General features: G+C 46.7%; 1 protein-coding gene and 1 non-coding gene across 6 annotated transcripts in view; both read left to right on the top strand.

The window, feature by feature from the left end:
- LOC146823290 (rho GTPase-activating protein 6-like) overlaps positions 1-21,528 on the top strand; it is a 1,132,600-nt gene that overhangs the window by 1,044,165 nt on the left and 66,907 nt on the right. For 4 of the 5 annotated variants that reach the window (XM_085607628.1, XM_085607627.1, XM_085607629.1 and 1 more), the window contains one exon: positions 18,378-18,592. The exons of the other annotated variant lie outside the window; for it this stretch is intronic. In XM_085607628.1, the coding sequence (XP_085463754.1) occupies positions 18,378-18,592 (215 nt within the window). The remainder of the gene's footprint in view (positions 1-18,377; positions 18,593-21,528) is intronic. 5 annotated transcript variants of the gene reach the window in all.
- LOC146823291 (small nucleolar RNA U3) lies at positions 13,672-13,886 on the top strand. The gene has a single exon (XR_014962315.1). It is a non-coding gene; the product is annotated as a small nucleolar RNA U3 (small nucleolar RNA).

Raw genomic sequence — 21,528 nt, 5'->3', positions numbered from 1 at the left:
GCCACATCATTTTCAATCTCTTTTATTGAAATTTTTTATTGCTGGCATATCTGCGTCACATTTAAGTGGCAGCCTGTTTTCTTTTTTTCTTTTTAAGTCACATCTTGCAATAAAAACAAGTCACACAAACTAAATAAACAGTGCAGCAGCATGCCAAGGTCAGACTTATTGGCTTTGCCAAAGCACATTTAAGGATTGGGGTAAATGTAAAAATCTGAATTGCTTTTCTCTTTAAATCAAATGTTTCTCAAAAGGTGGATAAAATGCTTATGTTCTGTTGTCACTCTATAATTTTAGAGATACTGCGACAAGAATAAACTGGAGAATAGTTCTACGTATGTTGTCAAAATGCCTCAAGGTTTTAGGCTAACGGTGTCCACCCACTTACCTGTAGACTAAGTGATGCCTAGTTCATGTAAAAAGTTATAAAAAAACCCATTATCTTTGAAGGAGATTGCATGAATAAGCTGATCGCTCTACCGCCAAGGTCTTGGAGACAGACTTTTATGAAGGCTCTGAAATGGTTTTGACAGGCACTATCAAAGTGGAGCATTATGCTGAAAATAGTGCTCTTTTTTCAGTGAAAACAGAGAGGCAGTGATCCACTCTTTAATGGGCGATCAATAACATATTTTGTCACCCATATCATGGCTGGGAGTAGATGCCAAAAGAGGAAGAAAATGGGTTAGTTGGGGTGGTTGTGAGTACTTCCCAAGTAATAAGTCCAAACCCATTTCAGGTTAAAGGCTTCAATAAAACCTGAGCCCAACCCATTGTAGCTATGGCACAGAGTAGATAGGGTTAATTTTGGAACGTTTTGTGAAGTTTATAGCAGTACCAAAACAATTTAAAAGTCAAATCACAACCCAAAAGAAATCCCACAACCAATTTGCAAAAATCAAGCAATCTTTATTAGGGAAAAGGACACCACCAAGCAAATTTCCAATAAATAGAACCAGACATATGATTTTTAAAATGTTAATAAACAAACTGCTAATCCAAATGTAAACCTTCATACTTAAGGCTTCATTACGATGGCAGAGAGACCACCACCGACAGCCATAGAAGTGATCCCACCACTGGATTATGATCCAGCAGTCAGAGGCATCAGTTGCAGGGACAGACTGCTGCTTTTCCAATGGTCTCAAGGAGCCAATCGGGGGTAGTGGCAGTACCTTAATCCCTACAATACAGGCCGTGCCTGCTCAGGCACCGCCGTAGGGATTACGATGACCATTTCCCTTATCCTGTACATGGTAGTCCGACCGCCATGAACAGGCAGACAGAAAGGGACTTTGTTGGGCCCCTAGCAGGACCCCATCCCTTGATGGCCTTCACTATAGGGTTTGGGGTCACATGTGTTGCAACCCCAAACAACAATAGAGCGTGTGCAAGGCCCCTCATAGTGCCTGGCCATGGTGCATGGATGTTTAAAACATGCCTATTTCTATTGTGACTTGTATTGCTGCCCTATTCTGGGCCGCTGGACAAGCCGCAATAGAAAATGGCATGTTTTCAACCGCCTGTGCGGCAGTCAGATTGTAATTTGGTTGGTGGAACCTCCATCTACATGCCGGCCGGTATCTATCTCACAATGATGGAGGTCGGCTGCTCGTCTGACCCCCATCATATTAAGGCCCTTAGTCTCTTTCTTGGATCTTGGATCTTTCCAGTGGCACAAACCTGGAAGCTGTAGCTTTAGCAGGGGATACTGAATTTGGATACCTTAGCTGTGAGGATCCACTGAGTTGTTCTTTCAGGCGGCAAAAATCTCAAGGAAGGACCAACCTGAGTTTCTTGCACATGAGGTCACACCTGCAATGGATAGCCTGAGGCCATTAGTCCCAGTCCTCTGAAAATCCCAAATTTGGGAATTTTGTGGAGTAGCTACTTCTAAGTGCCCCAGAATGTCAGGGTCAGCACCTAGACTCTGGGATCCACTCCAGCAGAGGCCACTAGCACAGTCTAATCATGGTCCCCTTGCCAGTGGGCAATTGGTCACTACAGGAAAAGGCTCCTTGCAGCTTTTTATGTCCCTGGAGCCACACAAGTCATCAGTCAACTGATCCTTGGAGTCCACTTCTGAGACCTTGGTCCAAGTGACAGTAGATCCAGCCCTTAATGTCTACCCACAGATCACAGACAGCAGGTCCAGGCAACTTCTGTTCTTCCACAAGTCCAGATTTCTTCTGAAGAGCTCGGGTGAGGGTGCTGCTTTTGTTGTTTTCGCTATCCAATGCATGGGGTTGACTCCAGGACAATCTCTAACCAATGGCTAAAAGGTTCCCAAGGGTAACCCCCTCTCTTTTCCAGCACATAATGTTTGCATCACTGCAAGCCATCCCACAGTCCAGTATAACATTTGCAGAAAAATCCAACATAGGAGAACCTTTCTGCCCATGGAGCAGGGTTGTGGCACACCCAAGGGTGTATCTAGATTAATAAGCTATCCCCTTCTACTCAACCAATCCAAACTGATTCTGTGAATAACTTCCTCACCCCTCTGACTAGAGCCAGGATGGCTCAGGTGTATCCTGGGATCAAATTCCTCTCTTCTTCAGGTGCCACATCACTAAACTGTAAAGAAGCAGGTCCCCCCAAGTCCTTTTCAAGTTATAGTTGTCCCTATGCCCTGCTCAACTCCCTTTCTTGGGAAATGCTAAGTCACATACTTTCCCCAGGCCATTGATTCTGCACTGACAACAATATATCAAACCACATCAAAGGGACGCATTGACAGGCCAGCTTCAGGCAGGTTATTGCTAATTAGGGCAAACACAACAAGATGATGGATGCAGTGGGAGTAGGAGTGCTGAAACTTTTCAACCATTCACCCCAGTCAAGAGATCTGGCTTGAATCTGACGTTCCTTTGCTCACTATGACACCCCAGGTTGGACCCAGTCATATGCAAATTAGTCTTGACCCTGCTCCTCATGGGAACAGTCCAGCACGAACTGCCAGGCCAGGTCCTCCCTGGCCTGAAAACATGCCTCCTGGGGCTGGTTACCAGTTTTCACCCCTCATCAAACAGGCTAAGTTGAAAACAGTGGCACAGCGAGCAAGGGACCCACGTCTGGGAATACCCTTGGCCACTTAGAGTGAACATAGCAAACAAACAAGATGATGGACCGAGTTCTGAAACTTTTCAACCACTCACCCCCAGTCAAGAGATCTGGCATGAATCCATTGTTCTTTTGCTCACTATGCCTCCCCAGTTTGGACCCAGCCATATGCAAATCAGTCTTAAACCTGCTCCTCATGGGAAAAGTCCAGCCCGAACTGCCAGGCCAGGTCCTCTCTGGACCGGAAACAAGCATCCTGGGACCAGTTTTTTCACCTCTCATCGTTGACTGGGGGTGAGTGGTTGAAAAGGTTCGGGAGCAGGGTCAAAACTGGAATGGCATGGTGAGCAAAATGAATGATGGATTTATGCCCATATCTCTGTACTGGGGGTGAATGTTTGACAATGTTCAGCATTCTGTCCATCTACTTTTTGTGCTGCTATTAATAATTAGGCCCCTACAACTTAAGGCAAGAAAAATATAACTTTTTAACAGCTACTGCACCTGCATATGCATGAAAAATGATCTTCACCAATTAATTGTATTTTTAATAAATATTTAAAAAAGTGTGGGCAAAATTAATTTGGTAGCTTTTTTCAGGACAAATGTAAAAACAATAGTACTTTAATTTTACTTCATCCTACATATGAAACAAGCCACAGCCCAATACACTGAAAGTAGCATTTGGTGACTGATCACTGTAGGAAGATGCCAACCTTGAATTTTTGCATGTTGCACTTTTTTTTTTTTTTTTAAATAAATATATTTGTATTTTCCAACAAAAAAAATAGCGCAAGTTGGGTGTCAAGTAATACAATTGAAGGAATCAATCGCAACAAAGTACAAACAATATCATTAATATCGGGGCCATCTGTCCCCCTCCCCCTCAATCTGATCAAGATAAGATTCACAACCAGTGTCTTATCGTTAAGTTCCTGTCGCATCACCTTAAACCCAGGAATCAAAGTTATTCAGTAATAGCACTCCCTTGTGTAGTTAAATTTTGCGCTCTTCGCCCAAAATACAAATAGTAAATAGTTGCAAATATCTTAATGGCACAACTTGAACAAATCTAAAATATTTTGATGTTATATTCTTTCAATAAATTCTCCACTCTCGGTGTATATTTGTCTTCTTTATTTCTTATAAAGAGTTTCCCAGCAGAAAGTAGAAATAAAGCCAACACGTGTTTCATCTGTACCATAATGAATATTCAGACTTTTTCAAGGCTGGAAGAGACGGAAATATACATAGTATGTGAGCCTACACAAGCAGGTTAACATAATATAATATTTATCCAGTATAAATTAGAGTCCTGACCATACTTTTACTAAACAAGAAATTTAAGAAAGAAGAAGAGAAAAGAAAGTAAGCTACATAAGGACCCTGTGCCACAGTGAAAACGAGTCAGATGCAAAAAACAACCCAGAAATAGAAAGTGAATACAGTGTAGCTACACCACGTGAAGATAAGAAAGGAATCCATAGTGATCATCTAGCACTATATATATATCCATCTGTGATGCCCAATATGGGAGCCACTATCTAAGTAAATTCTCCAAGTTATAAAGAAATAGAAAGTGTCATCTATTAGTCTCAAACAGAACCGCAAAAAACAAAAGCACCCACCAATTGCAGGAATCAGAACAAGTCTCAATGGTCATCTGATGATCAAGTCTCAGATATCCAGAAGAAAGAGAATAAAGGAGCTGCCAAAAAAGAAAAAAAAAGAAAATCTAAACAATTCAAGTGGACCAATCATATAATAGCCCCACAAGAACATAGCACCTCAAATGTCTGGTTCAATTACCAGTTACAGTCATAGAAACCCAGATTCCTATACAAGTTAATAGATCTATCTACCTACATATTATAGCAGGTATCCTGCGCGATTCCCTGAGCATACAATTTCATGCCTACAAACTTGATTCAGGTTTGTTGCTCATAGTCCTGTGATAAATGAAAACAGCGCCTTCCAGAAAAATCGGGGAACACACCTTATCAACACCCTGCAAAGAATGCCCAAAATTCTAGTTTAACAAAAACATAGTGGTACTGCCAGAAAAGTTGGCACGTTTCATAAAACGAAGTCAGCAACATAATCTTGTCTGTGTACAAGTAGCACAAACATACATGATAATGTAATTCAGTTGCCAATATCATTAAGGAGATCCATGGAATATGGAAGCAAAGACGAACAATATAACACTCACCATTGTCACGTAAGAAACGACAAAAGTAGAGTCAGATAACAAGACGATAGCCTTTAAATCAAATATGTAGATCGATAAGCGCTAACCGATTATATCTTTGGTCCATTAATAGTCTCAGATGTATATGCCTGAATATATAAAGTGAAATAGTACCATGAACTAAGTAAAAGTCCAAGTTTAAAGCAAGTTTAGCAGAGTATGTGCACAAATGTGGAAAACACTCACCCAAGTGAGTCGAGTGTCAGATACACGCTGTAACTTGCAAGGAGTTGTATAAAATAATCTTGTCCTCCAGTAAAAACACAACTCAGGCAGCCCAACCTTGATAAGCTGGCTCCCTGGAAATATAATGAAAATTACCAATGAATGGACAAAGGAGATTATCGTCTACACCAAGAGGGTAATAGGCATTAAAGGTAATGCTCAAATGGTCTTTATCGAATTATGTCCCTAGTGCCTACCTGGTATCTGTAGTGGCTCAACGGATAAAGTAGCGTCCAATAAACCCGGAAGTTTTACACATACATCAGCTTAAAAAACAGCACACGCGTCTCTCAGCCTACACACCGATCGCGAAGGAGGGAGAACCGGCGCTAAGGCTTTCCGAACACGGACCATCATGTACAAGTAAGGCTCTTCGCTGCATAGCATACATTTCTGCTTATCGATTCAGGGTCATTTGTGGGCTCATGCCCTGCCCGTTTCCATTTAATTACTCACATCCACCACCTTGGGCCACCTTCCCGTATACTTCTAGTTTTTAGCTTTTTTACTATATCTCTCCATTATAACACCAATTTTTTTTAAACGTTATTGACCTTTCATTTCTCTCTACTTGAATTGACACCGGTAACTAACGGTATCATTATATTTTCCATATGATCTTGCAGACAATTCATTTGCCCACCAGTTACCATATTATCCGTACCTAACTGTCTTAAGGGCTCTTAACGTTCGTTTCTTAAATAGACCTAGGGGCTCACCTTTAACTTTTATTTTAAGAACAAGTGCGCGCACATTTTTGTATAGCTGCATGCACACATTTAAGCGCAGATTAGATTCCTTTCCTGGCTTCTTATATTTTAATAACATAGAATTAATGCGCATCTATTTATTTTTGAATAGTTTTTTCCACACTTTTAGCCATGCCATGACACGGTACCTGGTTTTTCCATACTAGAATAACGTACCTACACGTACTCTGTTAGCTTTAACTCACATATCTCTAGCCCGTAATTTTCTCAGGCTTCACCGTTATTATTTTCTTACTTCATAAACAGGCACTAATTCCTAAATAAGGACTGATCCATAGGAGGCAATCTACCCTTTTGTTCTCCGTCTACTTTGATACATTTAAGACATTTTTTTATGAGAGGTCAGTATAATTTTTCATAAGCGCTCGCTAGTCCCGTAGGATCTTTTACATTTATTCACTAATTCATGATAGCTCAAACCATTTAGGTTTTCCCAAAACTCGCATTTGTCAAGCCACAGTGCAGATCAGACATTCCGTGCTTCATCACAGACGTTTCAACTCACATTTACTTTGGTAAGCAGGACCACATTCTACTAGCTTCTCTCAATTTGTGGGATATTTTTGGCCAGTCTTTTTGTTTCATCATTTCTGACACTTTTCCGTGGATCTCCTTTCAGACGCGTGACACATTTTATTTTTCCATAATCGCCTTACTGAATCAGCACTCTCTCCCTTGCTTGAACCTTAACTTAATCTTCAATCTCAGTAATACTTCCTATCACAGATCCTGCCACCTTCTTTTCTCTAAGCCCGCCTTTCCTCTCAAATCTCCACTTGGTGATTCTCTCAGTACTGTGCTACTTCTTACTCTTTACTATTCTTTTCTTGTTTCTTGGTTGGTTCTTCGCCTCTTTACTTCATGGTTGATTCACTCTTCGATCTATCTACACTCTTTGAAATCTTTAAACAAATGTTATAAACTAATAAGTTTTATTGTATACCATTACAGCCCTGAAGAAGCCCATGCTTGGGCGAAACGCGTTGGCTGTATTGAACCTCACCAACATCATGAATAAAGCATCACTCTAGAAACACAAGCAACGACGTGGACTCACTTTTTACTTTATTACTGTTGTACATACTCTACTTTACGCTTCATAGTATATTGCCTCTCATACCCCCGTGCCAAATTCTCTAATTCATGGTCATATAGCAGCTGGCCATCTGAGGTGGGCAATATCTCAATACTTCTTTGTGACATGTCTAGGCGGTGCAGTCGTCTGCAACCCAGCTGCTAGTTCTCTTATATCAAGCGTCCAACAAACTCCTATTGCCGTGAATCCCCGACCTGACTCTCCCTCTTTTTAAAGGAAGAAGCGTAGTAGTCACATGATCACACACAGTCATGTGATGATTGCATCTAGCTGCTACACAAAACATTTCACCAATATCTACATGGGCTTCTACGAACAACATCATATCTGAAAATCTTGTCCAACCACATTGACCAATAGTATAGTTTACTGGGGTCGCTTTATCGACGCCGTTCTTATGATCTGGAACGGGACCAACCACAGCCTTAATGAACTTTTCATTTATTTAAACAACAATACATATAATCTTAGCTTCACTTACACACACAGCAAAGATCATATACATTTTCTTGATGTAACACTGTTTGTTGAAAATGGGATCTTACAATCTAGACTATTTCGCAATACAACGCCGTCTTCTCCACAAGCACCCACATCGCCTTCGACCACACCTCCGAACCCCACTGGACCGACCACTGCTGCATCAAAAAACCAACCATGCACCATCGCACAAAACAGCTGCCGCGCCGCTGCTGGAACAAAGTCACCAAAGACCAACTGACCACCACCCTCGCCCAGAACCCACCTATCAACCCCACCTGCCCTGACGCCGCAACCTCAGACAGTGGATCGACGACTGCGCCAACACCCTCGCCCCACTCAAGAGACCATCCAACAGCCACACCAGCAGGAGAGCCACCTGGTTCACCGACGAGCTCCTGACCTCCAAACGCGCCTGCTGTAAGCTGGAGAAGAAATGGCTCCACAAACGAATGCCAGAAAACCACGCAGCCCACAAGGACGCCACCCACAGACATCACCACCTCATCAGACTTGCCAAGAGATCCTCCTTCAAAGACCGCCTGGATTACAACGCACACGACAGCAAAGAGCTCTTCCGCATCGTGAAAGAAATCTCCAATCCCAACGCCAGCGCCAACGACATCCTGCCCTCACAAGAACTGTGCGACTCACAGGCCATCTTCTTCCACCGCAAGATCGCTGACATCCAAGACAGCTTCAACTCCACAACCGTACCAACGATGCACGACTCCTCCCGCCCCGCAATCACCAACAGCGCCAACCGCCTGACCTCCTGGGCCAACACCAACGACGACGAGACACGCAAGATCATGAACTCCATCCACTCAGGATCCCCGTCAGACCCATGCCCACACCACGTATTCAACAAAGCAGACGCGGCCATCGCACCCCAACTATGGAAGGTCATCAACATCTCCTTCGAAAAAGCGACATTTCCGGAAAGCTGGAAGCACGCTGATATCAACGCCCTCCTCAAAAAGCCCAAGGCGGACCCCACGGACCTCAAGAACTTCCGACCCATCTCCCTGCTCCCGTTCCCGGCAAAGGTCATCGAGAAAATCGTCAACATTCAACTGGCCCGCCACCTCGAAGACAACAACATCCTGGACCCGTCCCAATCCGGATTGAGACGTAACCACTGCACCGAGACAGCCCTCATCGCCGCCACAGACGACATCAGACGTCAACTGGACAACGGCGAAACATCAGCCCTCATCCTCCTGGACCTGTCAGCCGCATTCGACACGGTCTGCCACCGCACCCTACAGACACGCCTCCAAGAAGCCGGAATCCAAGAGAAGGCCCTTGACTGGACCACGTCCTTCCTCTCCGGCAGAACACAGAGCGTCCGACTCCCACCTTTCCAGTCAGAAGCCACCAACATCATATGTGGCGTCCCCAAGGGCTCATCCCTCAGCCCGACGCTGTTCAACATCTACATGCCCCCCCTCACAAGTGGCCCGCCACCACAACCTCAACATCATCTCCTACGCCGACGACACCCAGCTCATCCTCTCCCTCACCATAGACCCTCACACCGCCAAAACCAACATTCACGAGGGCATGAAGGCCATCGCCGACTGGATGAGGAGCAGCCGTCTGAAACTGAACTCGGACAAGACAGAGGTCCTCATCCTCGGACCCACCCCCTCAGCCTGGGACGACTCCTGGTGGCCGACCGCCCTGGGGACAGCACCGATACCACCCGACCACGCACGCAACCTAGGATTCATCCTCGACTCCTCCCTCTCCATGTCCAAGCAAGTCAACGCCGTCTCCTTCTCCTGCTACAACACTCTACGCATGCTCCGCCGGATCTACAAATGGATCCCGACTTAAACAAGAAGAACAGTGACACAGGCCCTCGTCAGCAGCAGACTGGACTACGGCAACGCACTCTACGCAGGAATCCCAGCCAAACACCAACGGCGGCTACAACGTATCCAAAACGCCTCCGCCCGACTGATCGTCAATGCCCCCGCCGCAGCCACATCACCCCTGTCCTGAGAGACCTGCACAGGCTCCCCATCGACAAGAGGACCACCTTCAAGCTTCTCACCCACGTACACAAAGCACTCCACAACGCCGGACCAGCCTACCTGAACAGCAGACTCAGCTTCTACACCCCCACCCGCCAGCTCCGCTCCGCCAACCTCGCCCTCGCATATGTCCCCCGCATCCAACGTACGACCGCCGGCAGCAGATCCTTCTCTTACCTCGCCGCCAAAACCTGGAACACCCTCCCAACCCACCTACAACAGACCCAAGACCTACTTGCCTTCAGAAGACTCCTCAAGACCTGGCTCTACGAGCAGTAGCGGCACCCACCCCCCCCACCCCTCAGCGCCTTGGGACCCTCACGGGTAAGTAGCGTGCTTTACAAGTACCCTGATTGATTGATTGATTGATTGAAGACCCCTGCTCTGTTGTTTCTATGGCCAGTTTATTAAAAGGGGACGGCATTGCTAGGTGAAGGTTATTTGCAACAGGTGGCAGTTTGCCTATCATGCCTGTATGCCAACAGTGATTTCTAAGTTTACAGTCTTGGCGGGATATTCTCAAAAACGTGTGATATTCATCACAAAATTAGCTTAACGCAACTCTTCACATCGCAGTCTATCGCTGGAAATTAACACCATGGTAACGTGGTATTCAAAAGCCGTCGGTACCATGCTATAGGCTCATGATAACGTGTCAAATGTCAGCGATAAAGTCAACGTGACACCAGAAGAATTCAAAACATGAACGCAAATGAGGCCAAGCGCGAAACAAAAATCTGCAAAAACCAGCTACAGACATGCAATTCCCACGCGTCATGCGGGAAAATGCACTATAAAAGCAGAGGAGAAAAAAATAAACTGTGTAGCACCATGGATGCACCCAGACCGAGTGCAGAGGCCAATGCGAACCCCACAAGCCCCACAGACCACCAGCAAGGACCAACGGTGTCGGGGAAAGCCAAATAGAAGAAGGAGAGGAAGATGGGGTGAAGTCTGGAGGAAAACCAGATCAGCGCCACGGAGGTGACAGAACACTACCACTCACTGAACGGCAATATGATAAACGTGAATGCAGTCGTAGTGTCCAGGAGGTCTATGGAGGAGGACAAGGTCCACTGGCATGATGTGAAAAGCCAAACCAAGCACAAACCCGCTGTCAACAGGAAGGCAGCAACAGTGACAGAAGGTGGGAGTTGTGCGCCACAGGAGGAGCAGGAGCAAATGGAGGCCACAGTCATCAGGGTGGAGACGGTGCAAGGAGTTGGGAGTACGGACACAGCTCGATAGGACCTGACACAACATCAACAGGGTGAGTAACAACCAGGGACTGGGGTGACGGGCACAATGGCACACATGCACAACGACGTCTAGCACACCGCACACCCACAATGACCCTGGATCAAGTCCCTCATCCCCGTGGCACACTGCAGCCCACATATAGCAATCACAGCACATCCTACGACAACGTGGTACAAAGTGCAACACCGACACTGCAGAACAGATAAAACAACTGGGTCTGCCCGTGCGCAGAAACAGGCCAATCACATCTAACATAGCAGGAAACTGTGAGATGGAAATGTACATGCACAAACTCACAACCGTCATGTAGTCCACATGTCCACTGTCCTGCATTAAATTGCAGCACCTCCCAAAGTCACAATGTACATTGTCATACAGTCTGCATGTAAAAAATAACAATGCGCCAACTTACATGTGAACACAATGTCAACATGCATCTGCCCCTTCACATTGCAGAGGGACAAACAACACCTCCAGCAGAGCAGACCAGACAACTCATCAGTAATGCTGGAGAGGACCACGACACCTCCAACGCCCTACAACAGCTCATGGACAACTTAGACAACCCACCCCCAGGGGCAGGGCAGTCAAGCTACATAGAGGAGATCCAAGCCACTGCAGAGACCACACAGCAGGAAGCACCCACTACCACGGTTGGCTCCCAACACTCCACCTAGGCACACATAGCATTCCAATGCCAGGTGTCAGAATGCCAAAAGGAGGTGACCGAACAGGTGCAGGTGGGGTAAGAGCTCATGGAAGCTGAACTAGATCACATACGTGGGTGTCTAAGTCCCGTCAGGGACCACCTACACCCCAAAAAAGAGACCCACACTGCGACAAAGACACATGCATTTGCACATGTCCTGTAATGAACCACACTAAGAGCCCCGGAATGATCATGCACACACCCACGCCAGACCTCCGTACGACCTCCCAGTCCACTCCCCTTACGTATACAGTGGGTGATGACAAAGCTACTCATCCAAAGTCCTACCCGCTGCCAGCAGGGACATGGTTGTGGCCACTGTACATAGCACAATGTAATGTTGTAGGGCCCGGGGCCCTCATGCATACATCATGACCACACGGACACACGCAGATAGTTTGTGAGACTGGCTACAGGCACGTGCACCCGGCCTTTTTATTGGCAGGGTCACATGTACAGTGACGCCTGTGCAGGATGTGTGTGGGGTGAGTGTAAGCCAGCCCGAAATCAGTGGTTAGTGCTGGCAACAACTACTACAGTGAACACCATCAAAACGGAAACAGAAAACACCTGCATTGCAGAGACAACTGTGGAGCATCATGGTGGTAGCCGGAGCAAGTTCAGAGGTCACCCAATGAGCAAACAGATGTGTCCATGAGCCGTGGTGCACTGAGTCAGTGGCACCTGTAGTGCTGATCAGGGTATCAGGCAGATGATGGCACCCATGACAGGTATGAGCAACTCTGATAGTCTGGCAGTAAGACCTTTCCGAATCTGGCAGTTGGCGTTTGGAGGTAGTACTGGCGGGGGTGGTGTGTGCCTCCTGCAGTGATGCGATGTCCGGGCCGGGTAGGACTCGATTTGACATGTTATCCCTGTTGGTCCGCAGTTGCGGCCGGAGGCAGCGGACAGCGCAGGGCCACAGACACATGGCGTCAATGACCCAAGGCCATTGTCTCAGAGGCCATCTAATATCTCAGCAGAGAGGGTCCCTGACATGAGCTTCACAGAGTTAGTGGCCCTAGATGCATTGCGGCCGGCACAGGCACACCGCCGCCACGGGACGGTGTCTTGCGGTGAAGTAAGATAGGGCCATGCGAGCTGAGCCGGTCCTCATCGATGTCCGAGGTGAATGTGGTGGAGGGTTGCGGGGGACAGTGGAAGGTTTTGCAGAGGGTAGAAGCGGGCCGGAAGCGGCAAATTGAGGAGTGGAATGCTACAGCCTAGATTTTGCCAACAAATCAGTATCACCGACATGCTGATGAAGACAACCCCCAGTCCATAGACTCAGTCGTCACCAAAGTTCAACCAGAAAGTCCCCATGGCTGTTTGGGAACAGACTTAGTGGCACTGGAGCTGTAGGGGTGTGCAGTCTGAGATGAGGCCAGTACAATGATATAAAAGCAGCCATAAATAAATCACGACTGAGTTCTGAAAGTGTGACCTACTCGGCCACAGTGTAGGCCCAAGGCAGCGGTCAGCGCGGGACAACTGCTGTTCAGCTAGCTCCTCCTGGAACTCTAACACATGATGTTAAAATGGCATGTGGGGGAGACTTGTGGTTGACGGAGGTAGGAGCACCAGAGCTGAGTGGGTGTTCAGTTAGTGACAATGCTGTGTCCTGCCAGGTACAGACTGGATTGGATTGGTGTGAGGCCTTCTGGACCGCAGTGTAGGCCAAAGGCGTAATCACAAGGGCCCACCGACACGTGTAGGTGGGATGCTATGCACAGACTTGGTGTCACCACATCGAAGGGAGTTTGGTGACATAAAATAAGACTATACTTTCAGGGATCATTTCTATAGTATTTAACTGGGGAAATGTGTTTGAAAGTGTCTGGTCTTCGCTAACCACGAGGAAGAATTGTAGTTTTCTCTTTTGGGCGTTAAGTGAGTGAACAGTGTTGCATTCATGTAGCTGCTGTTTGCTATTGATGATCGTTCCTGTTCCTTTCAGGAGGATTGGAGAAAGAGAACACATAAAATCAGCCATAATTGATGTTCTCTGCCATAGTTTAATCAAGACTCAGTTCCAAATGTGTGACCTACTAGTTCGCTGGCTGTGTGCCAGTGGAGTACATAAACGAGAAAGGAGTACTGCGGGACTGTATCGCGGAGGCTGTGATGGTCTGGGGAGGCTGCCAGGGTGCGCGGCACTCGGGCTTGGAGCTTGCACCGGCAGGTGGTGGGCCCTCTTCGACATACGCCAGTGTCAGCAGGTGTGCGTTGAGGCCTGGGTGCGCAGGGCCGGGCAGGACCAGTGGCCCGGGGTGCAGCAGGTGCACAGGATCGCAGGCAACACCGCTCACGGCGTCGGCCTCATGGCGGGGTAAGAGGCGACGCCCTGGCAGAGACTTTGGGCATTCCAGAAGATAACCACGCCCAGAGCTATGTGCTTTTTATTCACACCCCTACGCGTGCCTTGTGTACGCCGGGCCAGCCCACTCCGCTCACGCTTACAGTGGGGGATGTAACAAGCTACATTTTTGGGATCTTCCCCACTGGCTGGGGTGACATGGTTGCATACACTGTCCACTACACTCCAGACACCAGCTTTTTATGTCGACATGGATATGTGTGTGGTCTGCATACTGCAGTCTGGCCATCACATCCACGCCACACTTGGCATTGTGTACATTCTCATTCATCGTCACTTGCCTCCTTCGCACATGCCTGGTCCCCACCTCTTCCCACCATCTGCTATCGTGTGGCTGAGGTGCCATGCCGTTGATGGCTTACGTGCATGGCTGGCCCAGGTTGCCACAGTAAGTTGTGCTGTCGTGTCTGGTGGGTGGGCATGTTGTTTGGCATGTTGTTTGTGAGTTTGTGACATGTGCATTCCCAGTGTTATGAGTTGCATGATTGTGCAGTTGAGGTCTGTGGTGTGTTCATTTGGTACTTGCCAACGAGCAGTGCACTTCCGTAGGTGCCAGCCTGGAAGCGCTGGTTGATGATGGACTGTCAGAAGATGTAGGAATCATGCACATTGCCTGGGTGATTGGCGTTGAGGTCGGTGGAGATTCCCCAGTGGTCCACTGTTGCCTGCACATTGATGGAATACGTGTGCTTTCGGTTGCGGTTCTTGCGTGCAGTGATGCCAGGGTGCACAAGTAGGACATGTGTGCAGTCAATTGCCTCCTAACATATGCGGGAAGCCAGCTGTGGCATAGACGCCTTGCTTGGTCTCTAGCTGTTCCTGCGCAGTGTGGGGGACGTATGGGTGAAATGGTACCAAGCTGATGATGGCATCTAAGACAGTTGTGGGGAACTTGGATTGGGCTGGCTGTGAGACTCCTCCGATTCTGGCAGTTGTTGGTTGGAAGGTACCAGAGGCCAACAGGTGCAGCACAGCCAGCAGCTTTGTATGAGGTGGGATGTTGGTTGTCCGCTGTGTTGGTGCCATCTGCCTGTGGGCAATGGTGGTCAGGATGCGTGGGATGGTTGTCTTTTTGAGCCTGTGGTGGGCACTGACATTCTCTGGTGTTGGATCTGTGGGGCTGGTGCATTTTCTGAGGATCCGCTGTCTTTGCCTGCGCTGCCTCTGTGGTGGTCCGGAATGGGCTTGTGGGGGGGTGGCCGTCTTGGTGGTGGTGAGGGTGGATGTTGTGGCCCTGTTAGGGCTCCGAGCTGCATGATCAGTGGCTCCATGACATCTGTTGTTCTTCAGGTGTGGCTGTGGTCTGGGCTCCCTTTTCTGGTGCCGGTTGTTGTCCGACTTTGCACCAGGTCAGAGCAGGTGTTACTTTCCTGCTGCTAACGTGCCTTATCGCATGTTTTGTGTTCTTATCGCCGATCTGGCTGGTCGTTGAGAATGTTGAGGTGTGGTATTGTCGCGCTTTTTGCTTGGGAACACCTACTCTGCATCTCATTAGCAATAGTTGCCGGGGTCCTCTGTGGCGATGTTTTTTTTGGGGAGGCTATCGCAGAAAACTAGTGATATCGCCTGTTTGCACCAGCTTGTGAATGGAGCGATACATTTATCGTGACTTTGGCTGTGATAAGATGCCGTTAACTCTGTGATAACTCCTCGAGAATATGCCCCTGGGTGTACTGTAGAAGATGTAATGCTGAATAGAAGGGAGTTATGGCTGTAAAGGTACCCAGAGTGCAGAACTCCAGAATGACATTGAGATTCATGATGGCTGAGTTTCATATGCTGTAGAAGAACTGATAGGGCACTTGAAGGTTAAAGATTGTCAGGTACTGACAGAAACCATTGTCGTTAATACGTTTTCTCAAAAGGATTTGCCCCAGAAGAAATTTACTTGGAGAATCTGTATGTATATATGCATGTATGTATGCCACCAGACCCGGAACACATTAGAATACTGTCAATGTCCCTTTAAATGAGGAATAACTTGTGGAAAAAGTTCTTCTGCTGACTTTCCCTATCTTCCAGTGCGGAGTTTTCATACAGGGGTATGAGTTTCCTGCAAAATAGTATGACCACTCATTTTTAATGATGTGAACTACAAAAAAGGGTACATTTGAAGTAATCCGTTTACCCTACATTTAATTCAAATTCCATCATCTGTAAATGAGGGCCTGACCCCGACCTTTTATATCAAAAAGATTTGTATTAACTCAAAACCGTTAAAAAATGAGCTCTAAATTAATGTAGATGACGTAGTAGAGGTAAAGCCTAGAATATTGAAACCTATAGTGCTAGTCTCTACTAACTGCCCTTGCCTTTCGCGTGAGTTTTGTAGAGTCTGGTTCTCCTCGGATAACGTTGCATAACTAAAGCTCCAACATTTCTGGCTTACTTGGGGCCATTTTGGTAATCCCCCTTCTGTGCCTGCCTAAAATATGTCTGTTCCTTACATGCGCGGTATTGTAAACTCACTCTCTGGCACAAAGGCTCGAATGCATTTCTTTCACATCACAGGTTCTCAGGTTCCATTGCAGAGCCCTCAAAATGTCAAGGAATAATCCTCCTCGTTTTCCATGTGATGCAAGACGTCATCACAGGTCTCCAAGTAGAACTCCATAAAAGGAGCATTCTAAATATGTGACTCACGTGTTATGGCAAAGTGAATGATTCAATCTGACATGCTTTTAAATGTAATTATTTCTATTCACTTTATCTCTGGAATATGCATTCATGTACACTTATACCTAAAACTATATCAGTGTGTTTGGGTTTTAAACACAGACCCTTTTCTGCGCTCTGCTACGGTTGCTGGTGGTCATACCCTATGGATGCATAATGAGTGCATTTAAGAATTAATTTGCCTTCCTTTTACAATGTATTTAATGATTGCGTTTTTATCACTATGGATTACGCAAATCATTACATTGTCAGGCAGCAAATACCGCTCTCATTTCTGAACATATGCCAGCAGACAATGATTGAGTGATGAAACAAGCATCAAATCAGTGCAGTGGCAACCTCATGGGAAGAAAATGCACGCAAGCGTCATTAACTGGGAGACAGAAAGATGCATGTGAAATGGAGAACAGTGTCTGCATAACATTATGCACACAATCATTTAATTAGTAAGGTTAACTCGCATTAACGAAGTTGAATTTAAGTGCACAAATTAATCAAATGATTTTTTTTTCATATCTCTATCCACAAACGTGAATACATGTTCGAAAATAGATTTGTTCACTCATAATTTTGAACAATTATGGCGTAATATTATATCTGAGCAAATCTCCTAATAGGCAAGAGATTGTCCCGGGTTGTGTTGGCAACAAATGATGGTGGGCAGAAACAATCTTGCAAGATGTCGATTATTTACGAACTTTGCCACCAAGAATATGGTTGGAGATTTACTCTTGTGAAGCACAAAAGTAAATTCTAATCCATGGGTTTGCGTGGGACGGGTGCACGCCTAATGTTAGCTTTGATGCAGACGAAGTGGTGTCTTTCTAGAGAAGAAATAAAAGAAAACCATTTTTTTTTAACTCAAATGCACTTCTGAGCACATTTTGCATATGTGAAAATATACAGTTGCTGTTGCTTCCCTTATGCATGTCAAAGTGACTTCACGTTTGACTTGAAAAGCGCAAATAATTCCAGAAATACTACTAGCAATTTCTGGTTAGTCCAGCGTCCCTACAATACTTTTGGGATTTTTGTGAACATCAAAATAATTGGAAAATTACTTCAAGTGTAGGTGCAAGTATCTGAAATTGTTCTCTTTTAAATTGTGGCATTATTCATTTATAGTTGCAAAGCAAATTATAGTATGCAAAATCGTCTTTAAACGATGTTTGTTTTGCACTTATGTGTAACTTGTTGAATTATGTCCTTTATGAGTACTGGCAATGTCCCAATTGAAGGTATTTCTGCTCATGGGGGAAAAATGGGTCAAAAAATGTGTTAAAACTCACACAACTGGGCCACATTTGAAATTGTCATCCCAGACCAAATTAGTGCTTCAGCATATGAACTCTCTCATGATCACGTAAGAAATGCCTTTGTGTGTTTGCCCTGCATCATTTGTTTAATCTTTTCTTGCTGATTCATTAGGAACTCGGAAAGCAGTGAGGCTTCTGGAGACCTGGATGCATCTCAGGTGTCTTTGGATTCAGCCCAGCTGGTAGATGGGAAAGATCAGTACGCCCATTTCTCCATCATAGAGATGAGCTCTGAACTGTTGCTACACGGGAGTAAGCCCCTGGACTGTTTGCAACACTTCCTGGATGGGCATGGAAATGGAGCAGCCTCACCACAGCCAACCGCAGGCAAGTGACGCAATTGTGCAGGGCATGCATGTAAACTCTCATTGGTTTATAATGTTGGCTTCATTCAGGGGTGGGCACATTTATACGGCTTGTGCACAGTTGGATGAAAATTGAAAATGTCAGTTATGATGGACCTTCGAGCAGGCGTCAGGACCGGGCAGGTTTCCAGTGCCGTCACCTGAGCAACCCCCCTAGATGGTGTGGGCCTCCTACGCCGCTTTTTAAACTCAAGGAGCGACTCCAGCTCCTACTTTAGGTCTAATTCAAAGGGGGCATAACATACCTCTCCCTGCAGACACTACCTGTTTAGGAGACACTAAACCCCCCCCTTTACTTGCCGAGTGGGAGGGCGATATTTTACCCCCCCCACTACACATAGTCTGGGCACCTTCCCCCACACTATTCACCTCTACTGGTCCTGATGAAGCGCCCCGGATCATTTTGACCACTACTAGGCGCGAAACATGTCGACCAATTGAGCAACACATCACGTTTTAACTAGTAACACTTTTGCCACGTATTTTAATGTACCAAGGGTACCTCCTTATTAAACTAGCTTTCCTGGTAACCCTTAGGTATTTTTATTCCTGCACACACCACCAGCACCACTAACCCTGGTACTTCCCCTCCACATACCCGCATGCACCAAACGGCAGCGCTCTTAAAAGATCTCCGCTAAAGAGACCCTTCGGGGGACCCGTAGGGCATTGCACCGCCGGCCCGACGAGGAGCACCGCCCGATGATGAAGCATGACATCCCTCGGGATGTGTGAGGGCAACACGAGACACTCATGCTGTCTCCCCCCATCCTAAGTACCCCACCCTAGACCTTTATCATATAGATTCTTCTCTTTCCTTTCTCTTTATCGAGGTACGGTCTGGGTTGATTCTCAATCAGACCGACCCTGGAACAGTGCCTTACAGTAATTACCCAGTTATGATGGATAGCCACATTTTTTCCCTTGGGTAGCCCACACTACCAGCCGTTGTCTCTCAGGGAGCCCCCCACCTGCTCCTGAGGTTCCGTTGGCCTCGATCGTTTCTCCAAATGGGGGCACACAACTTCAGGTTGCAGACACCCTCCTTTTAGTGTTACTTCACCAATCTTAGGGGTAACACACTGAAACTGGCTCTTCAGTTCAAGGTGTGTGCCCTGAGACTGAACACGTGCCTGGCAGTCCAGGAATTCACTGGGTGGGCACACAGTCTCCCTCAAGGCTGACACACTCTAGTGGTGTTGTGTGGGGTTTGCCTGGCACAAGTCTCCTGTCCCCTGTTTCTGAGGCAGGGCAGGCATAACCTCCAGGACAGAAGTGGCCTTCCCAGGGTCAGTCCTGGGGTGATCTCCTCTTTAAAAAAGTAGCCAGTCCTTAGAGTTATAGATGACATCCTTCTCATACCACATGCTTTTCATGTGGGCCCTCATACCCTCGATTTAGGGATGGTATCTCTAGAAAACTGTGTTTTTAGAGCACCCCCTCACTGTCTTTTTCTCGTCAGTGGGAGCTCATTTCCAGGGATGCAGTCAATGGGCATCTGGGAACTGACAATGACCATCCTCTGGCCAATACCCCTCCCATGCTAAGAAAACCATATCCATACGATGTACATGCTTGGGTTAATGTATAATGTTACCTGGCATGGGTTAATGTATGACATGAACTTGCATGAGTTAATGTATAACATGACCTTGCAAAAACCGTTGTGGGGAAACCAGCATTGCTACCACCATGATCTGGCCTTAAAGATGTAACTGGTCACCCAGACCCTTGAGGAGAAAAGGCTGGCATTTGCTGCTGGTCTCCCGTGGAGTAGTAACAGGGATCCCATTTAGACTGACCTCCTGGAAATTATGTCTACCACCTTCGAGGAACAGCAGCTTACCTTCTCGGTTCAACTGCCAGCTAAGGGAAACTAGGCCATGCTCTACCTATGCTCTTTCTGGCCATAACCTACCCCTAGTGCTACACTAGTCACCTCCGTGGAGTGCCCACTCATGGGCAGCTCCCGGGTATGCACATATTCCCCCCTCTTATGTCCTGTCTGTAGACAGTCATACCACCAGGCCTGGTAATATGGCATCATGGCATTTTTCCACCACCTCTGCCCCTTCTGCTCAGAAGTGGTCTGGAGATCCCTCTCCTCAAATCCCTTATGGGCCCTTTATGGAACGTTTCTATGTTTTCCTGTGCTCCCCCCCTTACTTCTGCAGATGGCAACCCTGGCCACCATTCCTGCAGTCACTTCTGGATACCTTCTAGGACAATATGAAGCTAGAGATCTTCTTCTTCTCAATCTGTCTTGGCACAGCGTGCTTGGAATCCCCAAGGTGCTGGTATGAGTCTGTAAAGAAACTACTCAAGATGTGCTTCATCATGAACAAACTGTACAGCTCATCATAATCCTTTACCTTATTGCTCTTCACCCGACTTTCCAGTGCCTTGCTAGAGAAGTCTACAAAATCTAACCATGACTGGTGTGCCTGCTTTTGGCTATCTCTGAATGTTAGGTGATATTTGTCAAGGGTCTGACCACATTTTCCAATGAGGGACTCTTTCATGTGACATACCTAATATGGTCATCTGCTTCTGGGGCCAATAGGGTATACCTCACATTAATAGGCATGTGTTTCCATAGCATACACCCAAAGTCCTTCTCTGGGACTCTATGCATGTGCTGCCAACCATTTATCATTGCAATCTCTCACCATGTTACTAGGCTCCTGTTTTTTGGGGATGTGAACTTTTCCTTTACCTCTCCTAGGCACTCCAGTATTGCTGCCACCATCATCACTGGAGTTGGAGACCCCACAGAACCTCAAGTCTATCTTGTACTGGCATCTCACTTAGGCCTGCAGGGCCCTTTTCACATCTAAGGCAAGGGTCAACTTTTTCAATTCTGGTGCCAAAGTGGCTTTTTGGGCTTCCTTCCGTTCC

This window comes from Triturus cristatus, chromosome 5_2 (genome assembly GCF_964204655.1).
Source record: "Triturus cristatus chromosome 5_2, aTriCri1.1, whole genome shotgun sequence".
NCBI lineage: Eukaryota > Metazoa > Chordata > Amphibia > Caudata > Salamandridae > Triturus > Triturus cristatus.
Note: the sequence above shows the minus strand (reverse complement) of the source record. Positions and strands in the feature narration are given on the sequence as shown.